At 37.2% G+C, this 13,942-nt stretch overlaps 1 protein-coding gene across 1 annotated transcript; it reads right to left on the reverse strand.

Annotated features, from left to right (window-relative positions):
* Positions 1-4,931: 4,931 nt before the first annotated feature.
* Positions 4,932-13,385, reverse strand: LOC132555563 (nucleolar protein 58-like; the record flags this gene model as incomplete). Its single annotated transcript, XM_060219912.1, has 4 exons — positions 4,932-5,150; positions 10,910-11,044; positions 12,541-12,627; positions 13,302-13,385. Coding segments are annotated over 4 exons (525 nt in total), but the record flags the coding sequence as incomplete, so codon positions are not given.
* Positions 13,386-13,942: the final 557 nt, after the last annotated feature.

Consider the following 13,942-nt stretch of genomic DNA (forward strand, 5'->3'; position numbering starts at 1 on the left):
GCCGTCTTGATGTCGCTTTTTTTTCTGTCGTCCTGAGGTCCCGCTTGTTCGTTTTTTTTTTCTGACGTCTTGATGTTACTTTTGTTCGTTTTTTTCTGTCGTCTTGATGTCCCGTTTGTTCTGTTTTATTCTGTCGTCTTGATGTCCCTTTTGTTCGCTTTTTTCTGTCGTCTTGATGTCCCTTTTGTTCGTTTTTTTTCTGTCTTCTTTATGTCCCTTTCGTTTGTTTTTTCTGCCGTCTTGATGTCCCTTTTGTTCGTTTTTTTTCTGTCGTCTCGATGTCCCGCATGTTCGTTTCTCTCTCTAACATTTATGTCAAGTTGGTTCGTTATTTCGTGTCGTCTTGAGGTCCCGCTTGTTCGTTTTTTATGCATCTTGATGTCCCGCTAGTTCGTTTTTTTCTGTCGTCTTGATATCCCTTTTGTTCGCTTTTTTTCTGTCGTCTTGATGTCCCTTTTGTTCGCTTTTTTTCTGTCGTCTTGATGTCCCTTTTGTTCGCTTTTTGTCTGTCGTCTTGATGTTACTTTTGTTCTGGTTTTTTTCTGCCGTCTTTATGTCCCGCTTGTTCATTTTTTTTCTGTCGTCTTGACGTCGTTTTTGTTCGTTTTTTTCTGTCGTCTTGATGTCCCGTTTGTTCGCTTTTTTCTGCCGTCTTGATGTCCCGCTTGTTTTTTTTTTGTTTCTGTCTTGTTGTTTTTTGTCCGTCTTGATTCCCTTTTTTTTTCGTGTCGTCGTGAGGTCCCGCTTGTTCGTTTTTTTTGTCGTCTTGATGTCGATTTTGTTCGTTTTTTCTGTAGTCTTGATGTTACATTTGTTCGTTTTTTTTTCTGTCGTTTTTTTCTGTCGTCTTTATGTCCCGCTTGTTCATTTTTTTTCTGTCGTCTTTATGTCCCGCTTGTTGATTCTTTTCTGTCGTCTTGATGTCCCGCTTGTTGCTTTTTTTCTGTCGTCTTGATGTCCCTTTTGTTCGGTTTTATTCTGTCGTCTTGATATCCCTTTTGTTCGCTTTTTTTCTGTCGTCTTGATGTCCCTTTTGTTCGTTTTTTTTCTGTCGTCTTGAAGTCCCGCATGTTCGGCGTTTTTTTGTCGTCTTGATGTCTCTTTTGTTCGTTTTTTTTTTGTCGGCTCGATGTCCCGCTTGTTTTTTCTGTCGTCTTGATGTCCCTTTTGTTCGTTTTATTTTCTGTCGTCTTGATGTCCCTTTTGTTCGTTTTTTTCTGTCGTTCCTTTTGTTCGTTTTTTTTTCTGTCGTCTTGATGTCATGTTTGTTCGTTTTTTTCTGTCGTCTTTTTGTCATGTTTGTTCGTTTTTCTTCTGTCGTCTTGATGTCCCTTTTGTTCGTTTTTTTTTCGTCTTGATGTCGTTCTTGATGTCCTTTTGTTCGTTGGTTTTTTCTGTCGTCTTGATGTCCCTTTTGTTCGTTTTTTTTTTTTTTCTGTCGTCTTGATGTCCCTTTTGTTCTTTTTTTTTTCTGTCGTCTTTATGTCCCTATTTTTAATTTATTTTTTTCTGTCGTCTTGATGTCGTTTTTTTTCTGTCGTCTTGATGTCCTGCTTGTTCATTTGTTTTCTGTCGTCTTGATGTCCCGCTTGTTCATTTGTTTTCTGTCGTCTTGGTGTCCCTTTTGTTCGCTTTTTTCTGTCGTCTTGATTTCCCGCTTGTTCTATTTTTTCTGTTGTCTTGATGTCCCTTTTGTTCTGTTTGATTATGTTGTCTTGATGTTACTTTTGTTCGTTTTTTTTCTGTCGTCTTGATATCCCTTTTGTTCGCTTTTTTCTGTCATTTTGATGTCCCTTTTGTTCGCTTTTTTTCTGTCGTCTTGATGTCCCTTTTGTTCGCTTTTTTCTGTCTTCTTGATGTCCATTTCGTTTGTTTTTTTCTGTCGTCTTGATGTTACATTTGTTCGGTTTTTTTCTGTCGTCTTGATGTCCCGCTTGTTCGGTGTTTTTTTGTCGTCTTGATGTCTCTTTTGTTCGTTTTTTATCTTTCGTCTTGTTGTCCCTTTTGTTCGTTTTATTCTGTCGTCTTGATGTCCCGCTTGTTCATTTTTTTCTGTGTTCTTGTCGTCCCTTTTGTTCGCTTTTTTTCTGTCGTCTTGATGTCCCCATTGTTCGTTTTTTCTGTCGTCTTGTTGTCCATTTTGTTGTTCATTTTTTTCTTCGTCTTGATGTCCCTTTTGTTCGCTTTTTTTCCGTCGTCTTGATGTCCCCTTTGTTCGCTTTTTCTGCCGTCTTGATGTCCCTTTTGTTCGCTTTTTTTCCGTCGTCTTGATGTCCCCTTTGTTCGCTTTTTCTGCCGTCTTGATGTCGTTTTTGTTCGTTTTTTTCTGTAGTCTTGATGTTACATTTGTTCGGTTTTTTTTCTGTCGTCTTTATGTCCCGCTTGTTCATTTTTTTTCTGTCGTCTTGATGTCCCGCTTGTTGCTTTTTTTTCTGTCGTCTTGATTTCCCTTTTGTTCGTTTTATTCTGTCGTCTTGATGTCCCTTTTGTTCGTTTTATTTTCTGTCGTCTTGATGTCCCTTTTGTTCGTTTTATTTTCTGTCATCTTGCTTTCAAGCTGGTTCGTTTTTTTCTGTCGTCTTTATGTTACTTTTGTTCGCTTTTTTTCTGTCGTCTTGATGTCCCGCTTGTTCGTTTGTTTCTGTCGTCTTGTTGTCCATTTTATTCGCTTCTTTTCTGCCGTCTTTATGTCCCGCTTGTTCATTTTTTTCTGTCGTCTTTATGTCCCGCTTGTTCATTTTTTTTCTGTCGTCTTGATGTCCCGCTTGTTCGTTTTTTTTTTGTCGTCTTGATGTCTCTTTTGTTCGTTTTTTTTCTGTCGTCTTGATGTCCCGCTTGTTCATTTGTTTTCTGTTGTCTTGATGTTACTTTTGTTCGGTTTTTTCTGTCGTCTTGATGTCCCGTTTGTTCGTTTTCCTTTTTGTCATCTTGCTTTGAATCTTGTTCGTTTTTTTCTTCCGTCTTTATGTCCCGCTTGTTCATTTTTTTGCTTTTTTTTTGTCGTCTTGATGTCCCGCTTGTTCATTTTTTTTCTGTCGTCTTGATGTCCCTTTTGTTCGTTTTTTTTCTGTCGTCTTGATGTCCCTTTTGTTCGTTTTTTTCTGTCGTCTTGATATCACTTTTGTTCGCTTTTTTTCTGCCGTCTTGATGTCCCGCTTGTTCGTTTTTTTCTGCCGTCATGATATCCCTTTTGTTCCTTTTCTTTTCTGTCGTCTTGATGTCCCTTTTGTTCGGTTTTTTTCTGTCGTCTTGAAGTCCCGCTTGTTCGGTGTTTTTTTTGTCGTCTTGATGTCCCTTTTGTTCGTTTTTTTTCTGTCGGCTCGATGTCCCGCTTGTTCGTTTCTCTCTCTCATTTTCATGTCATGTTGCTTCGTTTTTTCGTGTCGTCTTGATGTCCCGCTTTTGTTAATTTTTTTTTTCTTGTCGCTTGTTCGTTTTTTTGTGTCCCTTTTGTTCGTTTTTTTTTCTGTCGTCTTGATGTCCCGTTTGTTCGCTTTTTTTTTTTTTCTTTTGTTCGTCTTGATGTCCCGCTTGTTTGGTTTTTTTTTCTGTCGTCTTGATGTTACTTTTGTTCGCTTTTTTCGGTCGTGTTGATGTCCCGCTTGTTCACTTTTTTCTGTCGTCTTGACGTCCCTTTTGTTCGCTTTTTTTCTGTCGTCTTGATGTCCCCTTTGTTGTCTTGATGTTGCTTTTGTTCGGTTTTTTTTCTGTCATCTTGTTTTATTCTGTCGTCTTGATCTACCTTTTGTTCGCTTTTTCTGCCGTCTTGATGTCCCTTTTGTTCGATTTTTTTCTGCCGTCTTGATGTCCCTTTTGTTCGCTTTTTTTCCCGTCGTCTTGATGTCCCGCTTGTTCGTTTTTTTTGTCGTCTTGATGTCTCTTTTGTTCGTTTTTTTTTTGTCGTCTTGATGTCCCTTTTGTTCGTTTTCTCTCTGTCGTTTTATGTCAAGTTTGTTTCGGTTTTTTTTTCGTTTGTGTCCTTTTGTCCCGCTTGTCCCGCTTTTTTTTTCTGTTGTCTTGATGTCCCGCTTGTTTGTTTTTTTTTTCTGTCGTCTTTGTGTCCCGCTTGTTCATTTTTTTTCTGTCGTCTTGATGTCCCGCTTGTTGCTTTTTTTTTCTGTCCTCTTGATTTCCCTTTTGTTCGTTTTTTTCTGTCGTCTTGATGTTGCTTTTGTTCGTTTTTTTTCTGTCGTCTTGATGTCCCGCTTGTTGCTTTTTTTTTTCTGTCGTCTTGATGTCCCTTTTGTTCGTTTTTTTCTGTCGTCTTGATGTCCCTTTTGTTCGCTTTTTTTTGTCGTCTTGATGTCCATTTTGTTCGCTTCTTTTCTGTCGTCTTTATGTACCGCTTGTTCATTTTTTTTCTGTCGTCTTGATGTCCCGCTTGTTCAATTTTTTTTGTCGTCTTGATGTCCCGCTAGTTCGTTTTTTTCTGCCGTCTTGATATCCCTTTTGTTCGGTTTTTTTCTGTCGTCTTGAAGTCCCGCTTGTTCGGTGTTTTTTTGTCGTCTTGATGTCTCTTTTGTTCGTTTTTTTTCTAGTCTTGATGTCTCTTTTGTTAGTTTTCTTTTGGTGTTTGTTCGTTTTTTTTTTTGTCATCTTGATGTCCCGCTAGTTCGTTTTTTTCTGTCGTCTTGATGTTACTTTTGTTCGTTTTTTTTTTGTCGTCTTGATGTTACTTTTGTTCGTTTTTTTCTGCCGTCTTGATGTCCCGCTTGTTCATTTTTTTGCTTTTTTTGTCGTCTTGATGTCCCGCTTGTTTCTTTTTTTCTGTCGTCTTGATATCCCTTTTGTTCGGTTTTAATCTGTCGTCTTGATATCCCTTTTGTTCGCTTTTTTTCTGTCGTCTTGATGTCTCTTTTGTTCGTTTTCTTTTCTGTCATCTTGTTTTGAAGCTTGTTCGTTTTATTCTGCCGTCTTGATGTCCCCGTTGTTCATTTTTTATGTGTCGTCTTGATGTCCCGCTTGTTCGTTTGTTTCTGTCGTCTTGTTGTCCATTTTGTTCGCTTCTTTTCTGCCGTCTTGATGTCCCCTTTGTTCGCTTTTTCTGCCGTCTTGATGTCTCTTTTGTTCGTTTTTTTCTGTCGTCTTGATGTTACTTTTGTTCGCTTTATTTTCTGTCGTCTTGATGTCCCTTTTGTTCGTTTTCTTTTCTGTCATCTTGTTTTGAAGCTTGTTCGTTTTATTCTGCCGTCTTGATGTCTCCCTTGTTCATTTTTTATGTGTCGTCATTATATGTCCCGCTTGTTCATTTTTTTTCTGTCGTCTTGATGTCCCGCTTGTTCGTTTTTTCTGTCATCGTGATATATCTTTAATTCGCTTTTTTTCTGTCGTCTTGACGTCCCTTTTGTTCGCTTTTTTCTGTCTTCTTTATGTCCCTTTCGTTTGTTTTTTCTGTAGTCTTGATGTCCCTTTTGTTCGGTTTTTTTTTTTCGTTTTTTTCTGTCGCCTCGATGTCCCGCGTGTTCGTTTCTGTCTCTAACTTTTATGTCAAGTTGGTTCGTTTTTTCGTGTCGTCCTGAGGTCCCGCTTGTTCGTTTTTTTCTGTCGTCTTGATGTCCCGCTTGTTCGCTTTTTTCTGTCGTCTTGATGTTACTTTTGTTCTGGTTTTTTTTCTGTCGTCTTGATGTCCCTTTTGTTCGATTTTTTTCTGCCGTCTTGATGTCCCTTTTGTTCGCTTTTTTTCCGTCGTCTTGATGTCCCCTTTGTTCGCTTTTTCTGCCGTCTTGATGTCTCTTTTGTTCGCTTTTTTCTGCCGTCTTGATGTTACTTTTGTTCGTTTTTTTTTCTGTCGTCTTGATGATGTCCCGCTTGTTGCTTTTTTTTTTATGTGGTCTTGATTTCCCGTTTGTTCGTTTTTTTGTGTCGTCTTGATGTCCTTTTGTTCGTTTTTTTTTGTCGTCTTGATGTCCCGCTAGTTCGTTTTTTTCTGCCGTCATGATATCCCTTTTGTTCCTTTTTTTTCTGTCGTCTTGATGTCCCTTTTGTTCGCTTTTTTTCTGTCGTCTTGATGTCCCTTTTGTTCGGTTTTTTTCTGTCGTCTTGATATCCCTTTTGTTCGGTTTTTTTCTGTCGTCTTGATGTCGTTTTTGTTCGTTTTTTTTCTGTAGTCTTGATGTCCCCCTTGATGTCCCTTTTGTTCGCTTATTTCTGTTGTCTTGATGTTACTTTTGTTCGTTTTTTTCTGTCGTCTTCTTGTCATGTTTGTTCGTTTTTCTTTTGTCGTCTTGATGTCCCTTTTGTTCGTTTTATTTTCTGTCGTCTTGATGTCCCGCTTGTTCGTTTTTTTATGTCGTCTTGATGTTCTTTTTGTTCGTTTTTTTTCTTGATGTTTGTTCGTTTTTCTTCTGTCGTCTTGATGTCCCTTTTGTTCGCTTTTTTTGTCGTCTTGATGTCCCTTTTGTTCGCTTTTTTTGTCGTCTTGATGTCCCTTTTGTTCGTTTTATTTTCTGTCATCTTGCTTTCAAGCTTGTTCATTTTTTTCTGTCGTCTTGATTTCCCGTTTGTTCATTTGTTTTCTGTCCTCTTGATGTCCCTTTTGTAGTTTTTCTCTGTCGTCTTGATGTCCCTTTTGTTCGCTTTATTTTCTGTCATCTTGCTTTCAAGCTGGTTCGTTTTTTTCTGTCGTCTTGATGTCTCTTTTGTTCGTTTTATTCTGTCGTCTTGATGTGTTGTTTTTTTTTTTCTGTCGTCTTGATTTCCCTTTTGTTCGTTTTATTCTGTCGTCTTGATGTCCCGCTTGTTTTTTTTTCTGTCATTTTTTTTCTGTTCTTTTTTTGTCGTGTCCCTTTTGTTCGTTTTTTTTTTTTCTGTCGTCTTGATGTCCCGCTTGTTCGTTTTTTTTTTTTTGTCGTCTTGATGTCCCGCTTGTTCGTTTCTCTCTCTCAATTTTATGTCAAGTTGGTTCGTTTTTTCGTATCGTCCTGAGGTCCCGCTTGTTCGTTTTTTCTGTCGTCTTGATGTCGTTTTTGTTCGTTTTTTTCTGTCGTCTTGATGTCCCTTTTGTTGTTTTTTTTTCTTCTTGATGTTTTTTCAAGTTTTTTTTTTCTGTCGTCTTGATGTCCCTTTTGTTCGCTTTTTTCTGTTGTCTTGATGTTACTTTTGTTCGTTTTTTTCTGTCGTCTTGTCATGTTTGTTCGCTTTTTTTTCTGCCGTCTTGATGTCGCTTTTGTTCGGTTTTTTTCTGCCGTCTTGATGTTACTTTTGTTCGTTTTTTTTCTGTCGTCTTGATGTTAATTTTGTTCGTTTTTTTCTGTCGTCTTTATGTTACTTTTGTTCGCTTTATTTCTGCGTCTTGACGTCCCTTTTGTTCGCTTTTTGTCTGTCGTCTTGATGTTACTTTTGTTCGTTTTTTTCTGTGTTCTTGACGTCCCTTTTGTTCGCTTTTTTCTGACGTCTTGATGTCCCTTTTGTTTGCTTTTTTCTGTCGTCTTGATGTCCCTTTTGTTCGTTTTTTTCTGTCGTCTTGATGTTACATTGGTTCGGTTTTTTTTCTGTCGTCTTGATGTCCCGCTTGTTGCTTTTTTTTTTCTGTCGTCTTGATGTCCCGCTTGTTGCTTTTTTTTCTGTCGTCTTGATTTCCCTTTTGTTCGTTTTATTCTGTCGTCTTGATCTACCTTTTGTTCGCTTTTTTCCGTCGTCTTGATGTCCCCTTTGTTCGCTTTTTTCTGCCGTCTTGATGTTACTTTTTTTCGTTTTTTCTGTCGTCTTGATGTTACTTTTGTTCGTTTTTTCTGTCGTCTTGACTTTTTTTCGTTTTTTTTGTCGTCTTGATGTCTCGTTTGTTCTTTTGTTTTTTTTCTGTCGTCTTGATGTCCCGTTTGTTCATTTGTTTTCTGTCGTCTTGATGTTCCTTTTGTTCGCTTTTTTTCTGTCGTCTTGATGTCCCTTTTGTTTGTTTTCTTTTCTCGTCTTGATGTCTTTTGTTTTTTTCTGTCGTCTTGATGTCCCGCTTTTGTTTTTTTTTCTGTTGTCTTGATGTCCCTTTTGTTCGTTTTTTTTTCTGTCGTCTTGATGTCATGTTTGTTCGTTTTTTTCTGTCGTCTTGTTGTCATGTTTGTTCGTTTTTCTTCTGTCGTCTTGATGTCCCTTTTGTTCGCTTTTTTTGTCGTCTTGATGTCCCCTTTTGTTCGTTTTTTTCTGTCGTCTTGTTGTCATGTTTGTTCGTTTTTCTTCTGTCGTCTTGATGTCCCTTTTGTTCGTTTTATTTTCTGTCATCTTGCTTTCAAGCTGGTTCGTTTTTTTCTGTCGTCTTGATGTCATGTTTGTTCGTTTTTCTTCTGTCGTCTTGATGTCCCTTTTGTTCGCTTTATTTTCTGTTGATGTCCCTTTTGTTTTTTTTCTTCGTTTTGTTCGTTTTTTTCTTCGTCTTGATGTCTTTTGTTGTTTTTTTTGTCATCTTGATGTCCCGCTTGTTCGTTTTTTTCTGTGTTCTTGACGTCCCTTTTGTTCGTTTTTTTCTGTCGTCTTGATGTAACTTTTGTTCAGGTTTTTTTTTCTGTCGTCTTGATGTTACTTTTGTTCGCTTTTTTTTCTGCCGTCTTGATGTTACTTTTGTTCGTTTTTTTTTCTGTCGTCTTGTTGTCATGTTTGTTCGTTTTTCTTCTGTCGTCTTGATGTCCCTTTTGTTCGCTTTTTTTTCTGCCGTCTTGATGTCGCTTTTGTTCGTTTTTTTTTTCTGCCGTCTTGATGTTACTTTTGTTCGTTTTTTTTCTGTCGTCTTGATGTTACTTTTTTTCGTTTTTTTTTTGTCGTCTTGATGTTACTTTTGTTCGTTTTATTTTTTTCTGTCGTCTTGATGTACCTTTTGTTCGTTTTTTTTTCTGTCGTCTTGATGTCCCTTTTGTTCGTTTTTTTTCTGTCGTCTGATGTCCCCTTTTGTTCGTTTTTTTTCTGTCGTCTTGATGTCCCTTTTGTTCTTTTTTTTTCTGTCGTCTTGATGTCCCTTTTGTTCGTTTTTTTTTTCTTTCTTGATTTTAAATCTTTTTTTTTTTTTGTCGTCTTGATGTTACTTTTGTTCGTTTTATTTTTTGTCATCTTGTTTGATGTCCCGCTTGTTCGTTTTTTTCTGTCATCCTGATATACCTTTAATTCGCTTTTTATCTGTCGTCTTGACGTCCCTTTTGTTTGATTTTTTTTTCGTCTTGATGTCCCGCTTTTTCATTTTTTTTCTGTCGTCTTGATGTCATGTTTATTCGTTTTTCTTCTGTCGTCTTTATGTCCCTTTTGTTCGTTTTTTTCTGTCGTCTTGATGTCATGTTTGTTCGTTTTTTTTCTGTCGTCTTGTTGTCATGTTTGTTCGTTTTTCTTCTGTCGTCTTGATATCCCTTTTGTTCGTTTTTTTTTTGTCGTCTTTCTGTCCCGCTTGTTCATTTTATTCTGTCGTCTTGATGTCCCATTTGTTCGCTTTTTTCTGTTGTCTTGATGTTACTTTTGTTCGTTTTTTTTCTGTCGTCGTGTTGTCACGTTTGTTCGTTTTTTTTTTCTGCCGTCTTGATGTTCCGCTTGTTCGTTTTTTTCCGTCGTCCTGATATCACTTTTGTTCGGTTTTTTCTCCGTCGTCTTGAAGTCCCGCTTGTTCGGTGGTTTGTTGTCGTCTTGATGTCTCTTTTGTTCGTTTTTTTTCTGTCGTCTTGATGTCCCGCTTGTTCGTTTTTTTCTGTCATCCTGATATACCTTTAATTCGTTTTTTTTCTGTCGTCTTGATGTCCCTTTTGTTCGCTTTTTTCTGTCGTCTTCATGTCCCTTTTGTTCGTTTTTTTTCTGTCGTCTTTATGTTACTTTTGTTCGTTTTTTTCTGTCGTCTTCATGTCCCTTTTGTTCGTTTTTTTTTCTGTCGTCTTTATGTTACTTTTGTTCGCTTTATTTTTGCGTCTTGATGTCCCTTTTGTTCGTTTTATTTTTTTCTGTAGTCTTGATGTCCCGATTGTTGCTTTTTTCTCCTGTCGTCTTGATGTCACACTTGTTCGTTTTTTTTCTGTCGTCTTGATGTCCCGCTTGTTCATTTTTTTTCTGTCGTCTTGATGTCCCGCTTGTTCGTTTTTTTTTGTTGTCTTGATGTCCCTTTTGTTCGCTTTTTCTGTTATCTTGATGTTACTTTTGTTCGGTTTTTTTTCTGTCGTCTTGATGTCCCTTTTGTTCGTTTTATTTTCTGTCATCTTGCTTTCAAGCTGGTTCGTTTTTTTCTGTCGTCTTGATGTCATGTTTGTTCGTTTTTTTCTGTCGTCTTGATGTCCCGCTAGTTCGTTTTTTTCTGCCGTCTTGATATCCCTTTTGTTTGCTTTTTTTCTGTCGTCTTGATGTTACTTTTATTCTGGTTTTATTTCTGCCTTCTTGATGTCCCTTTTGTTTGCTTTTTTTCTGCCGTCTTTTTGTCCCTTTTGTTCGCTTTTTCCGTCGTCTTGATGTTCTTTTGTTCGTTTTTTTTCTGTAGTCTTGATGTTACATTTGTTCGGTTTTTTTCTGTTGTCTTTATGTCCCGCTTGTTCATTTTTTTGCTTTTTTTTGTCGTCTTGATGTTCCGCTTTTTCATTTTTTTTTCTGTCGTCTTGATTTCCCGCTTGTTCGTTTTTTCTGCCGTCTTGTTGTCCCGCTTGTTCGCTTCTTTTCTGCTGTCGTTATGTCCCGCTTGTTCATTTTTTTTCTGTCGTCTTGATGTCCCGCTTGTTCAATTTTTTTGTCGTCTTGATGTCCCGCTAGTTCGTTTTTTTCTGCCGTCTTGATATCCCTTTTGTTCGCTTTTTTTCTGTCGTCTTGATGTTACTTTTGTTTTTTTTTCTGCATTCTTGATGTCCCTTTTGTTCGCTTTTTTTCTGTCGTCTTTATGTCTTTTGTTCGTTTTTTTTTTTTTGTCTTGATGTCTTGTTTTATGTCCGTCTTGTTCGTTTTCTTTTCTGTCTTCTTTATGTCCCGCTTGTTCATTTTTTTTCTGTCGTCTTGTTGTCATGTTTGTTCGTTTTTCTTCTGTCGTCTTGATGTCCCTGTTGTTCGCTTTATATTTTTGATGTGTTTTTTTTTTTTTTTTTTGTCTCTCGTCTTGATGTCGCTTTTTTTGATGTTTTTTTCTGTCGTCTTGATGTCCCTTTTGTTCGCTTTTTTTTATCGTCTTGATGTCCATTTTGTTCGTTTCTTTTCTGTCTTCTTTATGTACCGCTTGTTTATTTTTTTTCTCTCGTCTTGATGTCCCGCTTGTTCATTTTTTTTCTGTCGTCTTGTTGTCATGTTTGTTCGTTTTTCTTCTGTCGTCTTGATGTCCCTTTTGTTCGTTTTATTTTCTGTCATCTTGCTTTCAAGCTGGTTCGTTTTTTTTTCTGTCGTCTTGATGTCCCTTTTGTTCGTTTTTTTTTCTTGTCTTGATGTTTTTTGTTCGTTTTTTTTTTGTCGTTTTTTGATGTCGTCTTTTGTTCGTTTTTCTTCTGTCGTCTTGATGTCCCGCTTGTTCATTTTTTTCTGTCGTCTTGATGTCCCTTTTGTTCGTTTTATTTTCTGTCATCTTGCTTTCAAGCTGGTTCGTTTTTTTTTCTGTCGTCTTGATGTCATGTTTGTTCGTTTTTTTCTGTCGTCTTGTTGTCATGTTTGTTCGTTTTTCTTCTGTCGTCTTGATGTCCCTTTTGTTCGCTTTATTTTCTGTCATCTTGATTGATGTTCGTTTTTTTTTCGTCGTCTTGATTTTTTTCTGTCGTCTTGATGTCCCGCTTTTGTTCGTTTTTTTTTCTGTCGTCTTGTTGTCCTTTTTGTTCGTTTTTATTCTGTCGTCTTGATGTCCCTTTTGTTCGCTTTTTTCTGTCGTCTTTATGTCTCTTTTGTTTGCTTTTTTCTGTCGTCTTGATGTCCCGCTAGTTCATTTTTTTTCTGTCGTCTTGATGTCCCGCTTTTGTTTTTTTTTTTTTCTGTCGTCTTGATGTCCCTTTTGTTCGTTTTTTTTTCTGTCGTCTTGATGTCCTTTTGTTCGTTTTTTTTTCTCGTCTTGATGTCCCGCTTTTTTTGTTTTCTTCTTTTCTGCCGTCTTTATGTCCCGCTTGTTCAATTTTTTTTGTCGTCTTGATGTCCCGATAGTTAGTTTTTTTCTGCCGTCTTGATGTCCCGCTGGTTGATTTTTTTTTGTCGTCTTGATGTCCCGCTTGTTCGTTTTTTTTTTGTCGTCTTGATGTCTCTTTTGTTCGTTTTTTTTTTGTCGTCTCGATGTCCCGCTTGTTCGTTTCTCTCTCTCATTTTTATGTCAAGTTGGTTCGTTTTTTCGTGTCGTCTTGATGTCCCGCTTGTTCGTTTTTTCTGTCGTCTTGATGTCGTTTTTGTTCGTTTTTTTCTGTAGTCTTGATGTTACATTTGTTCGGTTTTTTTTCTGCCTTCTTGATGTCCCTTTTGTTCGATTTTTTTCTGCCGTCTTGATGTCCCTTTTGTTCGTTTTTTTCTGTCGTCTTGATGTCATGTTTGTTCGCTTTTTTTTCTGCCGTCTTGATGTCGCTTTTGTTCGTTTTTTTTTCTGCCGTCTTGATGTTACTTTTGTTCGGTTTTTTCTGTCGTCTTGATGTCTTGATGTTCCGCTTTTTCATTTTTTTTTCTGTCGTCTTGATGTCGCGCTTGTTGCTTTTTTTTTCTGTCGTCTTGATGTCGCGCTTGTTGCTTTTTTTTCTGTCGTCTTGATGTTCTTTTTTTTTTTTTGTTTTTTTGTCTTTTGTTGTTTTTTTTTTTGTCGTTTGATGTTTGTTCGTTTTTTTTCTGTCGTCTTGATGTCCCGCTTTTGTTCGTTTTTTTTTTTTTTTGTCTTTTGTTTGATGTCCCTTTTCTTCTTTTGTTTTTTTTTTCTGTTTTTTTCTTGATGTCCCTTTTGTTTGCTTTTTTCTGTCGTCTTGATGTCCCTTTTGTTCGTTTTTTTCTGTCGTCTTGATGTAACTTTTGTTCAGGTTTTTTTTTCTGCCGTATTGATGTCGCTTTTGTTCGCTTTTTTTTCTGCCGTCTTGATGTCCCTTTTGTTCGGTTTTTTTTCTCTCTTTTTTATGTCAATGTCCTTTTGTTCTTTTGTTTTTTTTTCTGTCGTCTTTATGTCCCGCTTGTTCATTTTTTTTCTGTCGTCTTGATGTCCCGCTTGTTGCTTTTTTTTCTGTCGTCTTGATTTCCCTTTTGTTCGTTTTATTCTGTCGTCTTGATGTCCCGCTTACCTTTTGTTCGCTTTTTTCCGTCATCTTGATGTCCCCTTTGTTCGCTTTTTCTGTCGTCTTGATGTCCCTTTTGTTCGCTTTTTTCTGTCGTCTTGATGTCCCTTTTGTTCGTTTTTTTCTGTCGTTTTGATGTGAATTTTGTTTGGTTTTATTCTGTCGTCTTGTTGTCATGTTTGTTCGTTTTTCTTCTGTCGTCTTGATGTCCCTTTTGTTCGCTTTTTTTTGTTGTCTTGATGTCCCTTTTGTTCGCTTTTTTCTGTCGTCTTGATGTCCCTTTTGTTCGCTTTTTTCTGTTGTCTTGATGTTACTTTTGTTCGTTTTTTTCTGTCGTCTTGATGTCCCTTTTGTTCGTTTTTTTTCTGTCGTCTTGATGTCTCTTTTGTTCGTTTTTTTTTGTCGTCTCGATGTCCCGCTTGTTCGTTTCTCTCTCTCATTTTTATGTCAAGTTGGTTCGTTTATTCGTGTCGTCCTGATGTCCCGCTTGTTCGTTTTTTTCTGTCGTCTTGATGTTACATTTGTTCGGTTTTTTTCTGTCGTCTTTATGTCCCGCTTGTTCATTTTTTTTCTGTCGTCTTGATGTCGTTTTTGTTCGTTTTTTTCTGTAGTCTTGATGTCCCTCTTGTTCGGTTTTTTCTGCCGTCTTGATGTCCCTTTTGTTCGTTTTTTTTTGGTCGTCTTGATGTCTCTTTTGTTGGTTTTTTTCTGTCGTCTTGATGATACTTTTGTTCGTTTTTTTCTGTAGTCTTGATGTTACATTTGTTCGTTTTTTTTTTTCTGTCGTCTTGATG

This window comes from Ylistrum balloti, unplaced genomic scaffold, assembly GCF_031769215.1.
Source record: "Ylistrum balloti isolate Yb309-2 unplaced genomic scaffold, AGI_CSIRO_Ybal_v1 Utg370504, whole genome shotgun sequence".
Classification (NCBI taxonomy): Eukaryota; Metazoa; Mollusca; class Bivalvia; order Pectinida; family Pectinidae; genus Ylistrum; species Ylistrum balloti.